This window comes from Aplysia californica, unplaced genomic scaffold (assembly GCF_000002075.1).
Source record: "Aplysia californica isolate F4 #8 unplaced genomic scaffold, AplCal3.0 scaffold00348, whole genome shotgun sequence".
NCBI lineage: Eukaryota > Metazoa > Mollusca > Gastropoda > Aplysiida > Aplysiidae > Aplysia > Aplysia californica.
The window spans coordinates 196274-221846 of NW_004797618.1; the positions used below are offsets into that span (position 1 = coordinate 196274).

Genomic DNA, 25573 nt, shown 5'->3' on the forward strand with positions numbered 1-25573 from the left:
AATACCAACAATTTAAAAATGTAATAGTCTATGGCAAAGGAAAAAAGAGAACAGCAATAAGATGAATGTATATAAGGATGGCACAAATCAGAGGCATCTTGGTTAAAGCATATTTGTGAAGCATCGTGGTGAAATCAAGCGCTCGTAAAACAAAATAATGAAATCGAAGAAACCGGTATTTTCCTGCCCATTTGGCAATTTTTATTGAATTTTAGTTTTTTGGCTCAACACTTATGTCCAATCAAAAACATATACTATGAGTGAATTTTGCTGAAAAACGATGAAAGGCACAAAAAATGTAAATTTGTAGCCTCCAAAGACTCTAATTTAAAGCTTTGGAAGTCATCAAAGTTTGGCGGCCATTTTCTTGCTAAGTTTACTTCTGAAACCAGGTGACCCCTACCTCCTTCAATCGCAAATGTGTATCTCCACTTCTATTCAAGACAGATGGGTATTTTTTTACCGAAAGATAGACAAATGAACGAACTTTAGGATAATACCAATAACTTCACATGCCAAAAAATTGATGAGCGCTTGATTCCACAGCGTCGTGACACATTTATTATGTTAAGAAAATATATGAGCAGGCAGCTCATCTGCCCTGGGATAGCTGATTTGTGTGCCAGGCTTTGTCACACTGACGGAAGCGATGAAACTTGCCCGCTTGATCATCTCTGGTACAGGAAGCTCTGGTCTTGTTGCCAGGAAATAAGCAAGAGACCCAATGAATGAATCTCCAGCACCCTAGACAGATTTGACAAAAACATGAACATTAAAAATTGATTCAATTTCTTTGCTTAAAAAACAAACAATAAGAACAATACCTTCAATGGCAATACGGTTATCTCATATCAAAGTTGAAGATAAAGTGAGCGCAATATGTGAATGTCATAACATGTAAACAATTTAGCTACAGCTCAAAGAGCCACCAAGACTACTCCCTACAATCACATACTCTCACTCCTTCCATCAGAACTTTGAATACACATCCAGTGGAGTCCTGATGCATCAAACTCTCAAGAACTTAATTGACTCTTTTATCCAATAAACATTGAAATATCAATTCTTTTGTCCTTTATATTTTTCAAACAACTAAAAATCTATGCAAAAGACAAAGTCCAAGTTCCTTGATACCTGAAACATTATAGATAATAGATAGTGTTTGTTTAGCTCAAATTCCCACTCAACAGCAAGCTCTATGCCCTTTGTAATCTCTATTATTATCCCAGCAGACCAGATATAGCATTCTAAAACAGCCTCAACTTCCTGGGATGTATACAGTGCGAGCTGCCATTTTATAGGTGCAAAAACCATACTGACAAGATCTCTCTGATGTTCTTTTGTCAAGTTAAGAGCAGCAGGGAACCACCAGTAAGATAAAAATACATAAGTACAGTGGAAACCATATATAACAGGCCCGGTAATAACAGTGATCGGTAATAACAGGCAGGGGCGAAGCGTCTATATAATCAAATAATCACTGCTTCCCTTTCTAATTTTGAAACATTGTCGCTATCAAATTCATCCTTAAACGTAAACCTCATAAATTAAATGTCAAAAGACGTTCGTAATCAACAAATAAAGTGAGGCTGGAATAGAGTTGAAGGGAACATGTGCATGGCAGTCAAAGCTGTTTCATTGCCACATATACCCTGTTCACCCCTTTGGGGCCACAGTTAAAATAAATCACAAGCCCTGATTAAGTAAGCTAACTAACACTGGTCGAGTCTACCTCACAAATGTGAGGGGAACTAACTCTTAATAATCTCTTGACTGCTGCTTGTGCTTGTTTTTTTTCCTCGACTTTTTACCGTCCTATAATCAGATCGTGACCTCGATTATGACACCAGCTCCTGGCCGCGAAAGGCTAACAAAAACAGCCAAATGTGAAATTTAAAAAAAAAAAATTGTCAGGTTCTACCAAAGAGTTAGACTCACTGGTAGATCTATAACATATAGATCTAGTACTGACATCTCTGCTTCTTTGCTTTATGTTTATGTATTCACACATCTAAAGTTAAGTTTAATTTTAGTGGGAACTGATATTTAATAAGATACTTTCCCGATTATTTTGGCGGTTGAACATACAATATGAATTCCGGATTTGTTTTCATTCACAACTCAGAGTCGCCGCCTCGAGTAAGATTCTTGTGTGATATCTACAGGCCCTATCTGGTCCCATTTCACTTTGATTACCCTGTCAAACAAGTCAGCCTTCGCCCCTGATAACAGGGATTTTTTAAATCCCCGTTTTTTCCTACTCTTTGTCTCTATTAAAAGTTATCGGCAATAGCAGGGCCTTATCGGAGCCCAATCGGTTATAGCAAGGTCAAATGCTCGTTAACAAAGTGTAAAAAGGTGAGAGAGAGAGAAAGAGACAGAGAGAGAGAGAGTAACGCAGTGATAGAGCAAGCCCACGCAAGCCACGCCACTGCAAGCGAGAGAGGACTACGGTGTGCTGCAGACTTCGATCTTGCTCTAAGCCTAGCTACATGCATGCGTAATGTGTCATGCTCAGGCCGTGGGAAACTACCCATGAATAAATACAGCTGGATTTAGTGCACAAATGATTACTTCCCTTTCATTTCTGATTTAACAGGGATCTGATATAACAGGACTTTTTCTCTGGTCCCACCATCCCTATTATATCAGGTTTCCACTGTACTCATTTCGGTTAAACCCCTCTCCCTAAAAGAAAGAATTGGGGTAAATAAAGCAATTAGAAATCACCAGTACTATCAATTATAACTGAAACAGAATAAGAATCTAGACATTCTCAAATTGTGTACGCTGTGAGTGAAACTGGTTCATCCTTGAATACCCATATTTTTATATCATTCATAATATGAAAAATATATATTCTTCTCTTTTACGCAATTTTGATTAACATAAGAGAGTTAAATATCCTCATCTTCATAGTTCTCTTACTGTTGTGTTCATGTCTATTTTAATGCTGCTATGTGTGGGATTCACACGTGACAGCAACTTCAACAAAGAAAAGTGTGTTGTGAGTAGTGAACAAAAGATAAAGCCAGCCAGTATATAGGAGTGTGCCCTTTTTTAACAGGAAAATGGAGTCAGGTGTTGTAACTATGTAGTAACTCGTCACCTCGCAGAACTATTTTGTCCAAAGTGCCTCTTTACTCAGTACACTTTGGACAAAATAATTCTGAGGCGATGAACTGTATGTTGATATTATATTTTTGGGTGTAAAAGACTTGACTGCCACTTCAAGCCACTTGGAGAATGTTTCTTTGGTACATTTGTATGAATATAGGATGACAGAAGTAATTTCAGGGGGAAAAAAATCTTTCTCACGTTCACCCGTTGAATTATTTAGGAGAACATATCTAGCTAAAAAATATATCTGCTCCAAGATTTATGTTCTTTTCTTTTCTTATTTGGCAAACATTCCAACCTGCTCCAACTGCAACCTGAATAAAACAATCACCTATACAAATTTATGTTCACTTCCCATGTTCTCTCCTGCATGTTTTCTACATTATAATGACACTGTTGTAAGACGTCAACCTGTCTATGACAACCAATTTTCTCCTTGACAAAAGGTGGCCATCTTTGGACAGGTCCGACTGTAATTATACTCTTCTACATCTAGTGTTTTAGGAAGTGAGCTATGCTAGCCCTTCAAAAAAATGAACAGCCTCAGGGGACTTTTTCCTTGGACACGGTTAAGAGGAATACAGAATTAATTCCCACGCACGCATGCATAATTAAAAACAAAATCATGCACGAGCCCCCATTTCCCCCCTTTTAAAAAAAAAAAAAAAAAAAAAAAAATTATACGAAAGGAAACAACTCAGGAAATACCTTCAGCAAAAATAGACCTTGTATTTATCTCCCTTATAGATTATTCTCTCATGAATTTTGAATATTTGGCCTCCACTGACGCAAATTAGAAATTTTAGCGGAGTCCTTAGAAATTCTAAAGAAGATTTTATATTGAAAGATAATGAATTTGAAATAAGATGCCCGATCTGAAAATATTTTTGAACAGAAAGTTGATAACTGATCTAGATCATTGTTTTTTTAAAACAATGGCCTGTTGTGCTTGTCCTTACAAGTCTCCAAGAGTAGCTTTTCTTTGACCGAGTTAAAGGTGGTCCACTACAATTAAAAAATAGTAATGTAGTGCTGGGGAATAAAATAAATTGGCAAAAAATGGACCCTACTGCTCAGTTGAAATTATAAAGAAGAAATGCTTTTTTATATGACTTTTTGATGTCCCTTAAAATTCTACACTGATTCTATCATTGCCTTGTAAAGTTGACTGCAGTCTGTGGTGTAGCAGATAGGAGCTTTGCTATTGCACACTTAGGATGGAAGTTCTATTCTTGAGTAAGGAATTAATTTCATAGGGAATCTCCATCTATACATATGCCTGGATTGGTCCTGATAGGCTTGGTTGAAACAGCCCATCACCCAAAAGATCCAACTTGGCTCAGTGGGGCCGTTAAACAATTTCAATTTGATTCTTAAGAATGGTGCATCTTCCCCAAGCATACATACCGTTGTATCAACAGCTGCAACAGCATCAACAGGAATATGCAGAGGATCTACTCCTCTCCGCTGTTGATACACAGCCCCGTTCTTACCCATGGTGATGATCACAGAATTACAACCATGATTCTCAGTTAGGTCCCTGCAAGCCTTCATGGCATCATCGATACTTTCTACAGGGCAGCCCGTCAACAGTTCAGCCTGAGATGAGAAAACGCAAATAATAATATTGTTAGTTTGATTTTTGTAGGTATCATTACTCTTTTTTTTTGAAGGGCAAAATGTGGCATGTGTATCAAAAATTCACATTGAACAGAAAACTTGGACACTTCCACAAGTTCTTAAATTGAAAGAAAAGTGGGCAGTTAGTTTTAAGGAAAACTATTAAACATGCAGTGAAGTGCAGTTTTGCTAAACCACAATCAATACATATGTTATGATACTGTAGATGTGTGTGTATCTTGTCTTATGCTGAATGTGATATGCTTTGAAAAACTATTTACTACTACTATTCTAGTAAAGACGAGAAAGAACTTCTTTTGTATACTAAAGTACAGGGGCTACACATTTTTGACCATGTTTTAAAAGAAATAGTATATCCTTGGGATCAGATATAATCTGGTAAAGTCTAAAATTTCCAACGTTGTTCAAGATGCTGAGAGATGGAGCATGATGTTCTATTTGAGGAAGAAATGTAACTTTATCCCAGGTACGAAAAACAGACAATGAGATGAAAAAATCTCTTAAATTCTATAAAAAGTAGAAGTTAAGAGAGAGAGAAATTTTTTGTAACCTGTAAAAAAAACTTTTGCACAACATGCTACTTTAGCTGGCAATATCATTATGACAGATGATAATAAAACACGACCACTATCAATGCTGTGAATATATGCTTATATTTGAAAACACATTGGCAACCAGCGTGCAGCAAACAGAAAAAGGACCTTATAAACAAAATGAAAGAAAAACAGTGGACAAGAGTAAAATGAAGATGCAAAGGGCGTGCAACACCCAAATTCTGAAATGTCATACCTGGGTTGGAATACTTCTATCTTCACAATACTCAAAGTGAGTAATTTGTGGAACAGTCAGAAATTATCATTAAGATAATTCCTTTTAAAAAGATAATTCATTTTACAATTTCAAAATAAGGTCAACACGAAAAGTCTCATCAAATCAGTTTCATAAGTTCTGCCATAATACTAACCTCAGTTTCATTGGGACAAAAAAAGTCAGGCAGGCTGAACAGCTCTGGGTTAAAATCTTTCTGTGCCGGAGCAGGATTGTAGATAACTTTGACTGAAGAAAAGAAAAACATAGCTTTCACTCATTTCAAAATGATTAATATTTGGGCACAAATACAATGAATAATAATGATTTCAGTCTCTATCTGCACTTATTTAATGAGCCGTCTGCCAGGGTACTTTTACCGAAAATGCTCATTGATAGCTACAACCCAAGCAAGAGAAATGTCAATTTAGTTTTTACCACAGACAGACCCCCCCCCCCCCACACACACAACTTCTAACCCCCCCCCCCCCCCCCCTACATCACTATCAGTGTTCATTTTAAGATCCAGACCACAGAAGCATATTATTATCCCCTCATCCTGTTCAATATCTCATTAACCGAGCGAGTAGCTTGAGAATAAATGACAAATTGTGGCGTCAGTGGCCTAGTGGTTAGGCTCTCGGACTCGCAACCGTAAGATTGTGGGTTCGAATCCCGTCAGGGGCCCGACGTTGTGTCCTTGGGAAAGGCACTTTACACGAATTTTCCTCACTTCACCCAGTTGGGAATGGGTACCCGGCTATAGGCAGCGAAAGATCTTGTCAGTTTGTTAGTGTTTGAAATCTGTATAATACTCCTTGGTTTGAGCTCTTAATCAGCTGCTTGCACTGTATGCTTCATGGGAAGCTGAGAATGTTTCGGAGTGTTCTATGGTCTGCTGGGATAATAATATAGTGTAAAGCGCATAGAGCCTGCTGTTGAGTGGGGATATGCGCTATACAAATGCTATCTATTATTATTATTATTAAATTAAGGGAGATAATAACTCAAGTGCCAACTGGCAGACCAGAAGAGATACAGACAAAGTGCCTCTGGTCAAGAACAAAGGTAAAACTCTCTATGAGTTGTAGTTTATGAGTCTTCATGACAATGGTCACATTTTTCAACAGATTTGTTTTATTAAAAGTTTTATGGCACTTGCAACACAATAAGATCATAAGTGACGAAGATTAGAGGTGTTACAAGAGAGTAACAAACACAAAAAAGAAGGAGGAGAGATAATAGGAAAGAAGGAGAAAACAACACCAGAGCACCCGTCAACCATCCTCTTACTATACACTAGTAAGCGATAACGATGAACTAGCAGTTGAAGGAACAAACCACACAACTTAAGCCCAAACCAACTCTCCACTGGAACAAAATGCCAGCACTTTATATTGAACCAATGACCACACATTACTTTGGGCCTGAAAGCGGACAAAGGAAAATAGACATTAAAAAAACCGAACTTATCAACAACAATAATAGAACATTGACCATTTCTGCAGCAATAGACGAGTAAAAGAGAATGTAAACAGTGTCTTAAAGTTCAGAATCATCCCAAAAACTATGATACAAACCACAAACCTTTGTGGTTTGATGCAGATTTCATAGCAGCAAGTGATATCACAGAGGGGATTTCATTCTGACAGACAAGTACTTTGGAAGACTTGATCAGGTCTTCAGCAGCTTCAACATCAGATACAGTAAGTAGATCATTAGCACCAGGTACGATGATTATGCAGTTGGATCCTGTTGGTTAATAAAAAAAAGCATTTATGGTATAATTTGTAATCAACCACGTAGGCTCCAATACCTCAAGGAAAAACAAACAAAAATAAACAACAACCTGAAAGAAAAACAAACAAGGAAAAGAAATTGTTTGTCTGTTATTTGTAGGCCTATAAGTATGTATCAGAAACAAATATAGTAAGAATGAAGACAACATACATTTTTTTTTAATTGCAGAGAGAAAAAGTGCTTCGTTCATAATTTCTTTCAGTTTTATCCTCAATACTGTTTTTATCAAACCAATCATTTTGTCTATATTTGAAACAGAACACAAGAAGAAAATGTTCTGAACAAAATATTCAGCTTGCTGTCATTTTCAGTTCCTCTATCACTACCCATATTTTCACTTTTTTTTGCCTACAATTACAGCTCTGTGACTGTTTGCAGAGAAAAAAATTCTTTATAACATGAGCTACTGGGTCTATCTGAATCTCATCGACTGCACAACACATAAATTGTATTTCAACAAGGTTTTAAAATAGAGCACTACACAACATACAGTCCCAGAATACTAGTTAACTGTAGACATTCGTATTGCCGAAAGTATCAGTAACTAAAAAGATATACCATTGTCAGCTACAGTAATTGCTGCAACTCCTGTAGATACATCATCAACGACTTTTACTTGTCCTGAAAAAGAAAAATGTGATTGAACAATAATTGAGTCCATTGGTGGTAGAACTGATATATATTCAAGTGTGGATTAAAAATTAATGAGCCAATATATTTCTAAGAATAAAAAAAAATAATCTTTTAAATCAACACAATTTAGGTCATTTAGAAGGTGGGCTTCAGACCTAAAAGTCAACACAGATTGAGAGAAATACTACATCCCGGCAAAAAAAGTGAGATACTCGATAAAAATTTTCCCCTCTCTGAAATTTAACTAAGGTCTCAAGTGTGCAACAGTGAAGTGCCTCACTGCTACACTAATGACTCCGGCAAGATATTTTGACTAAAGGCGCAAAGAGTGTTCAGTTAGAAATGAACACGACTATTTCTTTGTTGTAATCCCTGGATGCCACCCATCAGGTTCTGAGAGTAAAAAATACTTGCAAAGCACAGAACTATGGGATCAACCACCTACGGTCTTTTCAGGAAAGATAGAAAAATTCAGAGGTGTCATGTGCATGCTGTGCATGTTAAAGACACCTTGGTAGAAGACAAAAACCCCCCCACAAAAAACAAGAGGTAAGCAAGAAATAACAGGGGTAAGGTAAAAAAAAACAAACCCAACAACAATTGGGCTGTCTTGTGATATTCTAAAATCATAAAGAAAAAGAAAAAAACAACCTTTCAAATTTTTAAAGCTAAGATCAAAGTTATCTATACAAGTCAAATAACTTCTGGTTCTGGAAAAAGTGGGTTGCAAAAGTTATGCAGTTGTAATTATAACACAAACTCACCACAATTGACATTACAGTCTTGCAAATTTTTCAAGTAGTCCTGGCCAAATGCATCATTGCCAACCTGACGGTGAAAACATAAATGAGAAACAGGCAGTCATAAAAGGGCACAGGCATCATGTAATCAGATAATATCTATTGGTTATGTAGGTGCTGTGTTTTCATAATTAAAACGCGTTAAGGCTATATAATTCAATCATTCAAGAATAATAGTCATTAAACCCCTAGTCTCCCAACAAATTGACAGTATAACTTTAGGTACAAAATTAGTACATGTATTTGATTTATGTTATGCAAGGAAATGTATCCTTTCAGCTTCATAAAAATAGGTAACTTGTTTTAACTTTTAAGGGTAAAATCTCTTCCTCATGTTACTGTAATTGTAGAAGCTTTACAACCCCATCAACTCTATTTAGATCATATAGGAGGAGAACTGCTTTGACTGTGCCTGTCAGGGACAACCCAGGATGAGACTACTGAGAGTGAGAGAGGATGCGTCCCAACAGAAAAATGGAGATATATATTCTCCCCACATGAAAATCAACTGCATATCTTCTGTGAGCGACAGTGAAGCGTTTATATTACTACACCACAAATGCCACTGTAGTTCAAAGCAGACAGATAAAATTTCCATGTGATTGTTGTAAAATAGATAACCTTTTGAGCCCTTAACCTTTTAACAGACTCAGATAAGAAAGTAGAATAGAAAATAGACCAAAGTACAAGCTTACCATATTATAGTAACCAAAGAATGCTTCTCCAGCAAACACATTATGTAAGATTTGTAAAAAAAAAAAAAAAAAGGCCAGGATAAACTCTTTTCACACTAAGCAAGCTACACACAATGGTGGTAGGACTTCAGTATTAGGACTCCGTCATGACAGAAGACTTAACAATGGAAAACACAAGGAAAAAAATAAGCATGTTGAGAGAACCAAAATAAAAAAAATGTTTGGCAGCTTTATAGGGACCTATGTCATAGGCCAACTTGTAGGAAATCTTAGAATAACAAGTACAGTGACATCTGGAGAAAATTTTACTCCCTACCCTTTGCTAAAAACCCAAATCTTTAAATCTCAGTAGTCAAGCCCTATTGAAAATACCAACATACATGTCAGAGTCCATACTTGTAGCACCAGTTTCTTCTACATTTGTACATAAAAGTTATGGTGTCTGCTGGTGTGTGTATCAGCCAACACGTTTAAATAAAAGAGTGTTCAGGAAAACCATTTAATGCTGCAACTTTTTATTGTCTTACCTGCAAACATTTTGAACTTGAATAAAAATGACCCACACTCATTAATTCATTTCAAAGCAATGAAAAAATATAACCAACCAAACACGATACATGTTTCATAAATACATGTAAAAAGTTTTCAAATTAGCCTAAGAACATTAAAAAGCATGTCTGTTATTTTTAAATGCAACTCATATTGGCCTACAGGAAAATCAATACATAGCAGCCACTTGTTTCAACAATCATGGCTATAAAGAACAATTATCCATTTTCCTATAAAACTGACTTTCATATTATTATGGTGACTACCTCCATCATGTGATTGTGACCATGACATTATAGAACAAACTATCTTGTGCATTATATCATAAACACTGCTTTCCCTGTGAGCTCAATATTTGACATTTTCATGACAGTTAGTAGTCAGCTACTTCCCACACGCTGACAGCGTTGTTTATGTTGTTATTCACTCATTCTGGCCAACAGTGTTTGTTACTCCTATTTCAATGTACAACTTTTATCTGATCAACCCCAATTTCAGTTTAGTCTAGTTTAGTACAAGTTTTGTGGTCCAATCAAACACAAGTATAAGTCCTCTAAGTGCCGAAGATTAGAGATTTTAGACAGAAGGATGTCAGAAAGTCCAAAATTGAGTGCATCATTATTTCAGAAGTGTCACCACTCACTTTGCTGACCATGGCCACTTTGGCCCCAAGTTTTCCAGCTGTCACACATTGGTTTGCTCCTTTCCCACCAAAACCAGTGGAAAATTTGGTACCAGTAATGGTTTCTCCTTCCTTTGGCAAATGAGTCGCATAGCTGGGGACGTGATGGGATGAGTTCATTCTCATATTATAGTAAGGCAAATAATATGTACGTACCACTCCAGCAGACTAAAGAGACCACACTTTCTCTTTCACACTATTCATGAAAAACTGAAGACAATGAACAGGGTCAGAAAGAGATAGCATAAAATTACAACATTGATCTACCCAGAGAAGGAAAAGCACTCTTAAAGATTTTGTTTTACCTACTCAAACTGGAAAAGAATAATATTATCTGTTCAAAATCAGTCCAGAAAAACTGAAAAAAATATACACGCCAACAAAACGAGTAATGTTTAACATCTGTTTCCCCTGAAAGGCAACACATTAACATGTAAGTTCAAAATGCAAGTACAAACTGATACACATAAATAACCATTGATCAAATGCATAGATATGCCAATGTTTCTCCTTTTTGCTGGTTCTTATTGTGCTGCATTGCATTATTAAGCTGAGTGAAACAGATGGCCGACAGTCAAGTTGACAACAATTTCACAGTAGATGCTTGGATTCAATATACTGGACATAAAACCTTCGCTATTGCTATTATTAGTTTGTATTCTTAATCTCTATTACATATCTCGTTCGAAATTATGTGAGAACATTGTGGAAACAACAAAAATTCTCTTGTGAGAAGCAAGCTAGGATATAGGGGTGGTGGGAACCCTTTGAGCCCTCCCCATACACATGAGCATACGGCCAGACCTGTACACCATCTTTATACATAGCATACACCACCCTACCTTCCTTGATGCATGCACTCAGTGCAAACTGTACAGAAGTTATTTTTTTGTTTTCTTTTGGTAAGTGTTTTAACTGCATAGGGTCCTATGAGCGCACACACAGGACACATTAAACATTCAAGGTAGGAATTAATTTTGAATTTTGCCCAGGTGGTGTCCGAAGCCTATAATCTTATCGATTTTGGACTACCAAGAGGGATCTTTAAGTTTTTAACGTGCGCAACTTGCAAACGGGACCTCCGATATTTTTTGCCCGTATCCGAAAAGGCTATATATAGATGTTAGATCTTACCTACTCTAAGATCAGAACTGTGGCTGAAAGATACCACTTTTAAAGAAAGAACCAAAGAATAGCAGTCTAGATAGGCTGCAGAGTCAGGATCTCAGAGGAGGGGGCAAAGGGGTGGGGTGGGGGGCAGATGAAATCAGATGACAGAACATGGTTAAAGAGCAGGAAAGGAGGTAAAAGGAGAAAATTTTAGAGAAGAAAATTTTACGTCGCTGTCACGTTTCGAACCCGGGACCTATTGATGCAAACACAACCTATCTAGACCACGAGAGCTCCCTCAGTACAGAAGAGTATATTGTCACTGCGCTAGCAAAATGACATAACTTAAAAATGCGCTGGCAGTCACACAAAAAAACATGCTTGGCAAGTAGGCCTACTTATAAAAATTAATTACCATTAAATTAATAATAGATCGATATATAATAAATATAGGCCATACAGTCTCGTTAAACAAGTTTTTTCCATTTATCTCAAAAGTAGCAAAATGAGACATGCCATTTTGCTAGTGCAGTGAGGAAATGTAGTCATGCTCCAGAATGCACTCAGCTCCTATTAATTAGTTTTAAAGTTAACCCCTCCACTCCTAACCAAAATACATTAACCCCCCCCCCCCCCCAAAAAAAAACAACACCCCCCCCCCCCCCAATTAAGTGACAATATTTACTGCTTGTTTATTTTTTAGTTCTAGTAGAGGTTTTACGGCGCTCGCAACTGCATAAGGTCATATGAGCGCCAGAAGATTAGAGGTATTACAAGAGAGTAACAAACATAAAAAAGAAGAAGGGGAGAAAAGGACGATAGATGTTTGATAGGAAAGAAGAAGCAAATCACACCAGAGCACCTACCAACCACCCACGCTTGTTTATTTGTTTGAGTAAAGAGAAGCTCATCGAACCAATTATCGTCATTTAATGCAGGAAATAAAAGTAAGACAGACAGACAGAAACGACATATAGAGTGAAAGGGGAAAGTACAGAAGAATTATATGACCTATACCAGTGGCGCTCTCCAACCACCCGTGACACCTGCTGCTGTACTTAAATTCATCGTTCAAAACAAAGAGGAGGCCTATCTATATATATATACCATATAATTAAATATTCAGAAGAAGCTATATGGGCCGCCAGATGAACTGAGCAGGACGGCCCAATTTATGACAGATACCGGACTTCAAGTGTGATGCGATCGAGAAGAAGAAGAAGAAATATTCAGTCTCTTTTTATGGTGTTCCCAGAAATAAATTCAGGACAAATCATTTACATCAACAAATACTATGATTACTCGATTCATCAGATTAGACTCTCTAGTGTTAAAAGTTAGTCATGTTACACTGACACTAGTTCTATAATCTAAAACATAATTGTAATGCCACCGGTAAGGTGTGTAATATAATATAAACTATGATAATATAATAATTTTTGCATAGCTAATTTTATTTTTAAGTCTTATATATACTAGATTTAGATCTAGATTATATAGCAATTATTAGCTTTAGACCATGTCCAATACATGTAGTATGAGTATGATGTACTATGAGTATGATACAGAAATAAGACATTCACAAATTAATTGTAGGTCTACATGCTCACCATTACAATGCCAATGACTCGAAAGACATGACTAGATCTAATCTAGATCCTGGATCAAGCTTAATCAAGAATTATTTTATTATAATATAGGAGGTCTAGGCTAAGCTAGATCTAGATATATATAGATCTAGATATCTAGATATCTAATTCTAGATCTAGATAATCTAGATTCTAGTTCAAAGTGCCGGTCATTGCCAATTATTATTGGGTCTTGAGTCAGTCTAGGCAGAGTTTAATTTAATAAGTATCCCCATCGCACCAAACAACTATAGCGTGTTTTATTATCCCAGTAACACACCTTATCAAATCAATGTTGCAACTGCCAACGACGACAACATCCATAGTTGTTGAAGATGAGTTCGTTGGAACACACGAAACAGTCAACAAGCAATAACCTTTGACACTTGACACACCCCACGCCTCGGCCTATCTGCGACCTCTTACACAGGGCAACGAAAGGTCATGAATCAGGTCATAAAGCCAAAGCCCCAATGAAAGAACGTATGTGATACACACCCCCAAACAACAGCTGGGCTGAACACACAAACGTGGTATCGAGTACACTCTCAGCCCCAGTAGCGATACCAATTACTTGCACTTTAAAAAAATACTAGTTTTCTGACGACAAAGCATTGGCCTACTTCCACCTTTTTTTAAAATCAACCTTTGATAGGTTTTCTTTCTTTCTTTGTATGTGTATTGGGGAGGGGGCAGTGAACACGTAGGGCCTATGTTTATACCTAAAGTGAAAAATGTATGGGCTTTCAGCAAAAATCCAACAAAAACGCAACTGAATTTTAGGTGAAAGCGCAAAACAAGTGAAAATCTTGAATCTAACAATTAACTCGTCTAGAGATTTGCGTTGTTCCTTGATTAGCAATATCTCTGTGTTGAGACGCAGACTCAACGACGCAAGTGTAGGACATAATTCGTTTTATTTGCACATCATTATTATTCGCACAGCACACTCTAAAATTTAAGAGACTTTTCCAAGGCAACGCACGTTACGTAGCTTAAAAATTTTTTTGATCAGTCCTGAGAATAGTTTTGGAATGAGAAATGTTACCAAAATACATTAAACTTTGTGATTTGAGTGGAACACAAGACTACTATGTATATTTATATATATAGTGAGAGAGAGAGAGAGAGAAGAAATAGAGAAACAGAGAGAGAGAGGGGGGGGGGAGAAAGAGAGAGAGAGAGAGAGAAACAGAGAGACCGACAGAAAAAGATAAAGAAAAAAAAAAGAGAGACGGAACTGGGGGAAAGGGGATGAGGGGCAGGGGTGCAGGGCGGCACCAGCTAGATTAAGAACGTGTTATGCTAGTAGACCTACACAATGACAGGTTTAAGCAAGAGTTTTTGTTAAAATATGTTTTTGGTGAGTGTTTTACGGCGCTCACAACTGCATAAGGCATAAGGTCAAGAGAGGGGGCGGGTTACACAAGCATTTTCAGTTTTGGTAGAAATCAAATTTGAATCTTACTCGGGTGGCGACCAAAGTCTATTCTTATCAATTTTAGGACCACCAGGAGATCTTTAACATGTGCAATTTGTACACGGTAACCTTTGCAACACTATAAGGTCATATAAGTGCCAAAGATTAGATGTGTTACAAGAGAGTAACAAATATATATATATATATATATAAAAGAAGGAGGAGAGATCAGGACGATAGGTGTTTGACAGGAAAGAAGGAGCAAACCACACCAGATGAGCACTCACCAACCACCCGCAGAATCAAGGTAATCTCCAAGATTTTTTCGCCCTCAGCCGAGAAGTCTAGGTGTTTGATTTTACCTACCTTAAGATCAGAGGTGGGGCTGAAAGAGAGTAGTAAGAGCAGGAGCCAAGGAGTGGCAGTAGAAATTAGCTAGCAGAATTTAAAGATTCAGGAGCACTAAGGAGGGGCCAAGGAGGGGGGGGGGGGAGCAAAAAGTGGAGACCAAAGCAGACGACAGAACATGATTAGAGAGCAGGAAAGGAGGTGAAAGTCAAAGGAGAATTTCTTTTAAAGAAGAAAATGTTCTGTCACTGTCACAATTCAAACACCGTACCTACTGAATGAGAGGCGAACATGGTACCTCAAGACCACAAAAGCCCCCAAGCCAGATCTGATAAAGGACAGTTTAATTTATGACAGAATAACAATCAAGAGACACTATTGAGCTACAGTTGATAAGGAACCTGGTCATTGTATGCAAGAACAAGGAACTCAAATTATATCACAATTCCCCATTCCAGAATACCCTTTCTATTAACCAACTGTTCTGATTCCTGGTAATGAATTAGAGAATAAAAAGATGCGTGGTTCGAGTTCAAGTGCTCTTTTCTGTCTTCTTTATAAAGAATGATCAGAGTTTAAACGATCCCGGCTAGGTAGCTGGCATGCTCCATATCTACAAAGACTAAGACATAAAGGTTTCTGCCTTTATATAGCTTCACTTGAGGGTGGGAAATGTCAATATTTTTCAGCAGTTAGCCTAGAAGCCTACAAAGGAGACAACACCTACAACTAAAGAGGTGTTACTCATAGGCCAAAGCAAAATGAATTAAGAAAAAATAACAACCCAAAAAACACAAAAAACAGCAGTCAGAGACAGGCAGTGGGAAAAACGTTTTAAATAGTTTTCACTAAAACAAATTCAAAGAAACCAGAATATAGCAGGCAACAATGTATTGAAACTTTTCTGCTGTTTTCAAAAGCAGTATTATGGATTGCAGTGATCATAATTTCTCAAAGGAAAGTCTTTTTATGAATATATTCATTGAAAAGCGATAATTACAAGCTCATCTGTAGATATGTTTAAGACAAAGTGACAACAAACAATCAAACAATAAAACCAAATTTAAATAACAACAACCACTTTGACCTGTTTCAGAAAAAAACAATCTTACAAGTACATTAGAAGTTAGACCTATACAAAAGTTTGAGCATGGACAATATTCTGATTTAGCATGTTTTTTTGGCAGTTCAACGACAAGCAATGCTGCCGGAGTAGGCCCTATATTGTTCAAGTTTAGTGCAATGCATTTAGCTGGTGCTCAAAGGTAACACTGATAAACCTTTCCTCTGTAGGCACATGTGCAAAGAATCTCATGTCACATTTTCATCTTGGCAAAAACATTATAATGATATTTAATGCAAGTAATTACCAGCACTTTTAAGAATGAAAGTCTGAAACTACTGTATAACAGCATAACACAATATCAGGGCATCACAGCCTTAATACAAAAATTGAAAATACAGCAGTTATAACACTACTGACAGTATCTTAAATACTGGGATCAGCACACACACATACACACACACACAGATATTATACACAAAAAATAAATCTCTTCATACACCCCCCTCCCCCCCCATTATACCACCAGGCCTGCTATCTGTTACTGTCAGGTTTTGGGTTTTGCCATGTAAGAAAAAGAATGCCTATATGAAATAGTATCTTTACACTGCCATCCGCCAGCTGTCGGAGTTGTACTGTCCTTAAACTAATGCAAATTTGCCATGTTTATACCACCAGCGAATTAGCTGTTAGAGGTGCAAACTACACATGGTGGCTGCTTAATAATCTCTTTCCCACACTCACCTCTGTGAGCTCAGCCTATTTCTAGCACTTGTCGTTGATTTGCTCTTGATTTGAGCTGATTATGAAAATGCTAATACTGGTATTACTTTATGGTTTAGGCAGTAGTCCATTTAAAAAATAAAATTAGAATAACATTATTTAATCGCACTGGAGAAACTTCAAGGGAATCCCCAAATATAAGCCTGATGATCAAAACAATGGCAGGCACCTGTGAGGCTTTTCTTGTGAGGACTCACGCTCAAGTCTGCATGACAGGTCAAGGTGGCTCAAGGACTAACGAGAATCAGGTAAAAAAACCCACCAAAACGTACATGGTACTTCTGAAGGGTCATTGACTCATATAATAGCCTAGCTTCTGACCGTCGCTTCTTTCAATTGTGATTAACATAAAATTTAGCTGGAGGTGTTCATGTAATAGATTGCTTCATGTCTTTTTTTTCATGCCCATGGCAATCGTGCAAACCAGATCTAGATAAAGTATGACTGGCCACAGTTTGTCTCTAGTCTTTACCAGTCTACCACTAGTCAAGGTGGCAATGAGTGCTATTCCGTTATTCTGACAGCCCTGCTGTACCGTCAACTGTACGCTCATCCCAAGGCAGGCAGTATAACAAGATTTGACTGTATACAGAAATTATCGCTTTTTGGATCATGTAGTATATAATACAATGTATAAAGAATAACAAATCATCAGCGCCATTCCATGATTGTTAAGTCGTTTTTCGAAGTTTTGGAGAAAACTAATAAACAAGAAAGCACCAAAATCAGAACCAAGACTTGGCGGGCATTCGTTAATTCCAATAAAAAACAAGGAAGGAAATTACAAGACAGAATGAATGAAAATGCTGTAAGTTTGTAAGATGCTCCTAAAGCATTTACTTGAATAAATTTTATGCTTGATCTGGAAACACCAAGAAATTGATTTGGCTGATTGTGGAATATGCATTATCTTGATAGCACTGGAATATTATTGCAGGCAACAGGTATGAAAGACAACATATTTATCATTCATTCATTCATTCCCAAAAGGATCATCTTGGTCTACTCAATATAGTTACCTGCTCAAAGTACAAAAGACAATAATCAATCAAATATCATTTTCCTTGTATCACTCAGGCCATCCAGCACTGCCAAAAAGCAATAAAAGTATAGACCACTGAGAAAAAAAAGTCAGTTGCTTGGTTGCAGTAGCACAAAGATTGAATTATACATTTAAAAACTCCTTTCAACTCATACCGATAATTTATTCAATACCTTGCAAATATTATATTCTTTGAATTTTGGCTAAGGATTCTTGAGCAGTACAATCAAACAACCCTGTGCTGAACAAAAGAAAAAAAACAACAACAAAAAACCCACATGCATACACGGAAATTGGGATCAAAGTTTTAAAAGGCATAATAAAACATATAAGTACATGTAAACACCTTTCTAAAAGAGTTCGGGGAGATTAAATAACATAATAGTAATTTCCTGAGACTGATAAAAAAGTGACAAATAAAATCTGTTTAAAAATTTGAAGAATGGTTTGAGATATTTGAACACGAGTTATCTTATCTTGTCCTTGACTAAAAATGATTTTCCGCGGTAAATAATAATCAGTCATGGTGTTTCCAAATTTTTCTTCTATCCTATATGAGATACTACTAGCTATAGTAACAAGGAGAAAACTCGTCTAGTTCGAACACGTAGCCCAGCATGAAAACTTACAAAAACCATTGTACAGAGCACTGTTGAAGGCAACTGAAAAAGACAATGATAAAAAACAACAACTGGTCTAGCAACTTTTTTTTTAATGTACTGGTTTGTTAGCAAGAGAACTCCTCGGTGGGGCGACAAACGGAGGGACAGGGAGAAAAATCTCAACATCTTCTGCGCTGAGTTCCCTCCTACAACATACGTAAAGGGAGGGCAATTATATGGCACATTATGTCATAAACACACAGATGAATGAATAAACAACATCTGTGTTGTAACGGGTTGGCTCTTTCCCTTGTAACATAGAAGACCTGAGTTCGATTTCAACATGGAGAACATATTCTATTACATACCTTTCTTTTTTTCTGCTGAGTTGTATTCACCCATGTCGGGCAGGACCTGAATGGCAGGGTTGGATCACAACCTCCTTTACAATCTAAATCGTGTCTATGTGTTACCCCCAAGCTGAGTAACACATTAACTTCTGGTGCCATTTCTTTGCCATAAACTTTCTGAAATAGTTTTGAGCCTAGCATAGAAGTAAAATAAATCCCTTAAACCTAACAATGTGAAAACCACATTCTAAATTATCTCTTTTTTTATCACCTTGGAGGGTATATTTTTAAAATTATTTTTATTTCAAGTACAAAAATATTGTGCTTTTGCTTTGTTAACATACAGCAGTTTAAAGAGTTATAATAAAATAATAATAGCAATATAATAATTACATAATAAATGGAATTTATATGCTGTGCCTAGTTCCTAGATGGCTTTAAGTGCTATGCAATATAGAATTATCACTAAACATATCTGGACAAATCAAAAGACAGAAAATGCATACTGTAAAGCCATTTAACGACAGCACACAAATTTCTCTCTCTCTCTCTCTCTCTCTCTCTCTCTCTCTCTCTCTCTCACACACACACACAAACATGCAACCCCATGACCCACATATATTCTTACATACAAATTGAAAAAAAGAAAACAAAAATCCACACACAACAGTAGTGCTTTGTTCTGTTACTACAATTCAACAATTCATTATGAACACAAAACAAAACAGTAAAGATATATTAATTTAATGACATTTGCTGTTGATTTTCTCAGAAAACCAAAATGTCCCAAACCTAGAAAATATGTGACAGAATCAGATCAAGTGACCTTTAAAAAGTTAATCACACAAGGTTACTTCTTTGATATATATATATATACAGTGATCACAAATAACACTTCAGTGAGTGCAGTATCCAAATAACACTCAGTGAGTGCAGTATCATAAATTCTTAAGCATGGAAAAGGTTGAACTTAAAGACCTCAGATTCACAACTCTTTTCTTTCTCATCATATAGCAGATGTGTTTTGCACCCAACACCAGAAAAAGCACGGTAAGCGACAATAAGAAGAGGTACATCAAAGGACTTGTGCTGGCTGACTGATGTGGTACCTGTGAGGGAAAAACACCCCAAAAATACCTCCAACAAATGAATGAAAATAGACTATCTTTAAAGTTAATATTCACAACAAATAAACTTAAATACTATGTCAAGCGCTAAAAAGCTGCTAACTATACTATATATATAAGTCAGGTGTCGACAGAGACATGGTTGATGAAGCCTACGAAGTGGCCACACTGAGACAAGACTTTCAATTTATGGTATCATTCTATGTCTTTTGCCAAATTTGTTAGATTTAGACAAACAATAACTTAGAAATTTACAAAATAAAAAACATTACTTACAGTTTAATTAAAGTATTTTAAAAGTAAAAAGACATCACAGACTAACATATTAATTTATCTCAATATGGGATATCTCTCCCTCCCCCTCCCCACCTCCTCCTTATTTTTCCTCAACCAAACTAACTTACTAATTTATCTCAGAATAGTGACCCCCCCCCCCCCCCCCCCCAGTTATTTGTCCTCAGCCAGGTCTTATATATTATATTATGCTAAATGATCAAAACCATTTTAAAGAGAATTAATTCATCATAAGAAAATGATATGATCAGATAAATAAAAAATTGATAGTTCAGCCCCGAGCAAATCTAAAATCATGACTGTGACGTGTATGTGAGAAAAATGGAAAAATTTCACCACGTACCTCTCGAGTGGACTGTGAATGGAACAAGGCGTCATATCTCATGGGAACACGAGGGTATCGGTCTTTCTTCTGTCGAGCCAAAGACTGATTTTTCCAAATGTTCTGAAAATGAAAAGTCAAATCAACTTTTAGGTTTAAGGCCTCAAAAAAATATGACAATAGGAATACTTTTCAGCCCATATAATTTCTAAGAACTTGTTCTGATAAAGAATATTTTTGCTTATACAATCTAAATCTTGTTTTGTTAAAACTACACACACCAGAGTCATTGGTCATATTTTTCATTTAAAACAGAATGCACATCCTTTAATCTTTTTTCTATAAAATGTGAATATTTCTCAAACAGCAATAGTGGAAATATATTTCAAAAAGGAATCTTCACCATCCTCTTTTATAATTCTGATCGGCATCTTATTCATACCTTCGACTTTCGCATTTCTCAGAAACTTTTATCTATGCTTGAAAATGACAATCTCAGAAAAACATTACCTCCAGTTATTTGTACAGAAATACATAAACAGATTTTAAATCCACATTTTGCTTGCAAAGTTGTATCACAGAAGGTTTTCAAAAACAAAAACTATAGAAGTTTTTGCTTTGGAAAGGAAATTATTCATACAAAACAGGAAAAAACACAACAGCAAAATGTTTATCAACAGACGAATTACAATTTGCTTTTGACGATGTTGCTTCTTCTTCCATGAGTGTAGAAAAGTCAAGAGCTCAACATAGAGTGGGTGGATCAGTTGTAATTCCTCCTGAAAAACAAACCATAAACATAGACATTTGATTGACATTTGTTGTCAGTAAACAACATGTTAAAGTATGTACTTATAAAAACTTTATCAACAGTGCTGCATACAAACATTCATAAAACCTATGATTTCAGGTAGATTCAAAATGAATAATTTCAATGGAAAAAAAGTATAATCCTTTTATTATCACATATAATTTTGCAATTCTACACGAATATATATCAAAAACGTCCAGTAATTTATTTGGTGGTTGAGAGCATTTCTAAAATATTTCATCTCAAAATCTTTTCTTCCCTCTTCACATGAAAAGCTAATAATCTAAGTAGTCTTGCCTGCACCCCATAATAAAAGAAGTTACATTGCTACCTGTAAAGCTTCACTCTGAGGGTTGAATTCATCAAAACAACTTTTTCCTAAATGATGGTTGTGCTGCCACATCTCAACAGCAAATGAAAAAGGTATCTGCCAAATATATATGCAAGAGAGAAAAGTTAAAATGTTCATGCATGTAAAAATAATTCTTGCGATATTGTGGTAAAAATTCAAATGAGCCTTCATTATAATCAGGCTGAAATGAAAGACAAAATCAAGGCAACTCTTAGCAGATCAGAAACAACAAAAGTTTTCAAATGTATTGCCCACATGGACATACTTTTCAGAAAATAATTAATGTTTTTTGAAGAATTTGACAAACACTCTGTTTTCACATTCAGAGGTCAGAAGGAAAGAAAAGCACACAGCAATATATTATTAATTGATATAAAACAGAGAGAGACTCTAAAATATCATAGAAAGGATGGTCAGGTAATAAGAGTTGTAAAGAACTATCAAGGAAGGCGTATCAATTTTAGGAGTACATTCAGCACGAGAAAGAGAGAGAGAGAGAAGAGAGAGAGAGAGAGAGAGAGAGAGAGAGAGAGAGAGAGAGAGAGAAAGAGAGAGAGAGAGAGAGAGAGAGAGAAAGAGAGAGAAAGAGAGAGAGAGAGAGTACGTGTGTGTGTGCATGTGTGTGCATGTGTGTGCAAGTGTGCGTGTGTGTCTGTGAGTGTGTGTGCATATGTGTGTATTTGTGTGCATGCGTGTGTGAGTGTGTGTGTGTGTGTGTGTGTGTGTGTGTGTGTGTGTGTCTGTTTTCATGTGTGCGCATGCATGTGTGAGAGAGTGAGTGTGTGTGTATGCATGTGTGTGTGTGTGTGTGTATGTGTGTGTGTGTGTGTGTGTGTGTGTGTGTGTGTGTGTGTGTGGGGGGGTGTTTGTGTGTGAGTGCAAGTGTGTGTGTGAGTGTGTGTGTGTATGTGTGCATTTGAGTCCCTGCCGGTCAATATCAGTCATATGAAGGAAATTTCAAAACTGAGTTAACATTATTTTTAAAAAACTATCACCTTTTCCCTACAATTTAAAACAAGAATGAAGTAAATATGACCATATTTGACGAAAATACAGAACTTTTAATTGTGCGAGGTGAGGAAACATGAAAAGGAGAAAATGGCCTCCGAAGTTGAGCAACATGTTTCCATAGCAATGGGGGTCTTAGAATTGAGATAGAGACCTGAAATTTAGCAGTTATCTTGGCTATGCCACTACAAGGTAACATACAGAAGTAGAATACTATTCAATTACAGAGAAAAAAACTTATGAAAAAACCCCAGAATTTTCACGAGAATGGACTTCGCATCAAATGCAACAAAATATTAGCATTATACTATGTAGGCCTACCAGATAATACAATTTTCAAAGTAGCTGTATGTCAAATTCATCTGTTTCATATGAAAGGCCTATGTTGCCTGGGAATTTAGGTACCAAACTTTTACCTCTCAGTCAATGTTTAAGAGAATGGCAGCTGTTTCAATTTAACATAATAATCAAAATTGCTGAAGTCGGTAACTGGCTGCAACCTCATGTTTGACAGATACAAGGGCTGTCCCACGGAAAACCGGAAAAGGTCCATAAAAGCAACAATGTTTGTCCTAGTACAATAAAAAAAGTAACACATCATACCTCAACATGTGCTTTATTTCTCAAAGCAATCACCATCCCGCTGGACGCTTTTTTCCAATCACTAGATCAGGGAAAAAATACCCTCCCTGAAGAATTTTTTGTCAAGGGATTTCAACCAATCTTTCACGGCTTAAATGAGGTCTTCGTCGTCGGTGAATCGCTGTCCAGAAATGTGGCGTTTCATTGGTCCAAAAAGGTGATAATCTGACGGGGCCAAGTCAGGACTATGAAGGGGATGTGGCTGAACTTCCCAGCCGAACTTTTGGATCCAGTCTTTCGTAGCATTTGCAGCGTGTGGCGTTGCGTTGTCATGCTGCAAAATGACCCCGCTGGACAACCGGCCTGGTCTTTTTCGGCGCACAACCTCTCTCAACTTATCAAGAGTCTGATAGTATCTTAAAGCATTAACAGTTTGTCCTGGTTCCAGAATGTCAAGAAGCAGAACACCCTTAGCATCCCAGAAAACCGTGGCCATGAGTTTCTTCACCGATGGCTGAACTTTAAACTTTTTGGGGGGAGGTGAAGACGTGTGCTTCCAAACCATTGAATCCCTCTTCGTCTCAGGGGAGGGGTCACGTGGTGTATCCAAGTCTCATCACCGGTAATAATGCTTCTCAGAAATGCTTCATCGTATTGTTGGAGGTCTCCAGATGCGTTAATGACTCCCGTGACAGCTTGGCGACAACGATTCAACAAAGTCTGACTCCTGAGACACTTCAACACGTTGCGTCTTGTGGTCAGCTGTGAGCTCTTTTGGGACCCATCATGCAGAGGCCTTTCGATAGTGCAGCTCACCAAACACTATCCTATCGACAGTCGACCTTCAAATGAAATTTCACGAATTTTTAGGTGCCTGTTTCTTTGAATGAGTTCGTTAACACGACTCTTGTTGTCCTCAGTCTTGGCAGAAAAACAAGGTCCTGGGTGAACTTTGTCATTGACATCCGTATGCCCAGTTTTGAAATTACTGCACCACTCATGTATACCTGTGACTTTGCTACATGTATTACTTTCCCCCCATAAACTGACTTTTATTTCAGTGTGTATTTCTATAGGTTTGAGACCTTATGCGGTCAGAAACCGAATGACAGACCTCACTTCTACCCGTGACCAATTTTCCAAGTGGGTAGCCATCTTTGGAAAACTGCTGTGTTTGTTTGGTTGTGCGATGCTCATGGTACCCAATCGGTAAATTCCCACATGATTGTTTTACAAGTGTGTGTTTACAGAATGAGGAAATATTGAATAGTTTTCAAATTACAGCTAAATTCCGGTTTTCCGTGGGACAACCCTAGTAGTAAAAGAGTACCAAGGGCACCAAACATCTCTACATTAACAGAGTACAATCATCATAACAACGAAATACAGCCGAATTTTTTTCATGACTGAGACCATTGCAACCAGTATTGTATTGCCTCAAACACGATGATCTGTCGTTATTTCAATAAAAACACCGAGCGTTGTCTCGGCCGGCGTCGCAACAGCCCTCGCGGCGAGCGAGTCGGCTCAATACAGTGGAACTCGGATTTAACAAGCTCGGATTCAACGAAAACTCGGATTCAACGAGGGGAGATAGATTCCCCGTTTTTTCCCCTTCTTTATAGTCAATAAAAATAACCCGGATTCAACGAGCACTTAAATCAGCGAGCTCGGATTCAACGAGGTCGCTTCCAGGGAGAACAGTCCCCGTAGATGTGGCTTCGCTCATTTTTCTCCCAGAACGAATTTTATCTATTCCCAGAAACCATCCATTGCAACTGTATCGTGAACTAGGCTATTATTTTCTTAGCCGATCGCATGAGACCAATCAGCGGCCTTTTTTCATACCAACACAATATAATGCGTTGTTGGCATGCGCACGTGTCTACTCTGGCGTGTGTCGGGGTTGGATGGGCGGCCTGCACACGGGTGACTGTGTACTGTGTGTGTGTGTCGCGGAAAGGGGGGGGGGGGGGGACACTAGTGTTCCGGGCGTTAAACGTC

General features: G+C 37.3%; 2 protein-coding genes across 2 annotated transcripts in view; both read right to left on the reverse strand.

The window, feature by feature from the left end:
* Positions 1–437: 437 nt before the first annotated feature.
* LOC101862663 (ribokinase) lies at positions 438–14001 on the reverse strand. The gene is made up of 8 exons (XM_005102900.3): positions 13746–14001; positions 10689–10821; positions 8766–8829; positions 7927–7989; positions 7156–7320; positions 5726–5817; positions 4528–4719; positions 438–744 (listed from the first exon to the last, which is right to left on the reverse strand). Exons 1-8 carry the CDS (start codon positions 13787–13789, stop codon positions 568–570), a joined length of 930 nt encoding a protein of 309 aa, XP_005102957.1. The 5' UTR covers positions 13790–14001; the 3' UTR covers positions 438–567.
* A 2108-nt stretch (positions 14002–16109) lies between these two features.
* LOC101863039 (carboxypeptidase O) overlaps positions 16110–25573 on the reverse strand; it is a 20304-nt gene continuing 10840 nt past the window's right edge. The window contains exons 5-8 of the mRNA XM_005102901.3: positions 21959–22054; positions 21506–21595; positions 20838–20939; positions 16110–20182 (exon numbers count right to left, since the gene is read on the reverse strand). Of these exons, the coding sequence (XP_005102958.1) occupies positions 20012–20182; positions 20838–20939; positions 21506–21595; positions 21959–22054 (459 nt within the window). The 3' untranslated portion in view covers positions 16110–20011. The remainder of the gene's footprint in view (positions 20183–20837; positions 20940–21505; positions 21596–21958; positions 22055–25573) is intronic.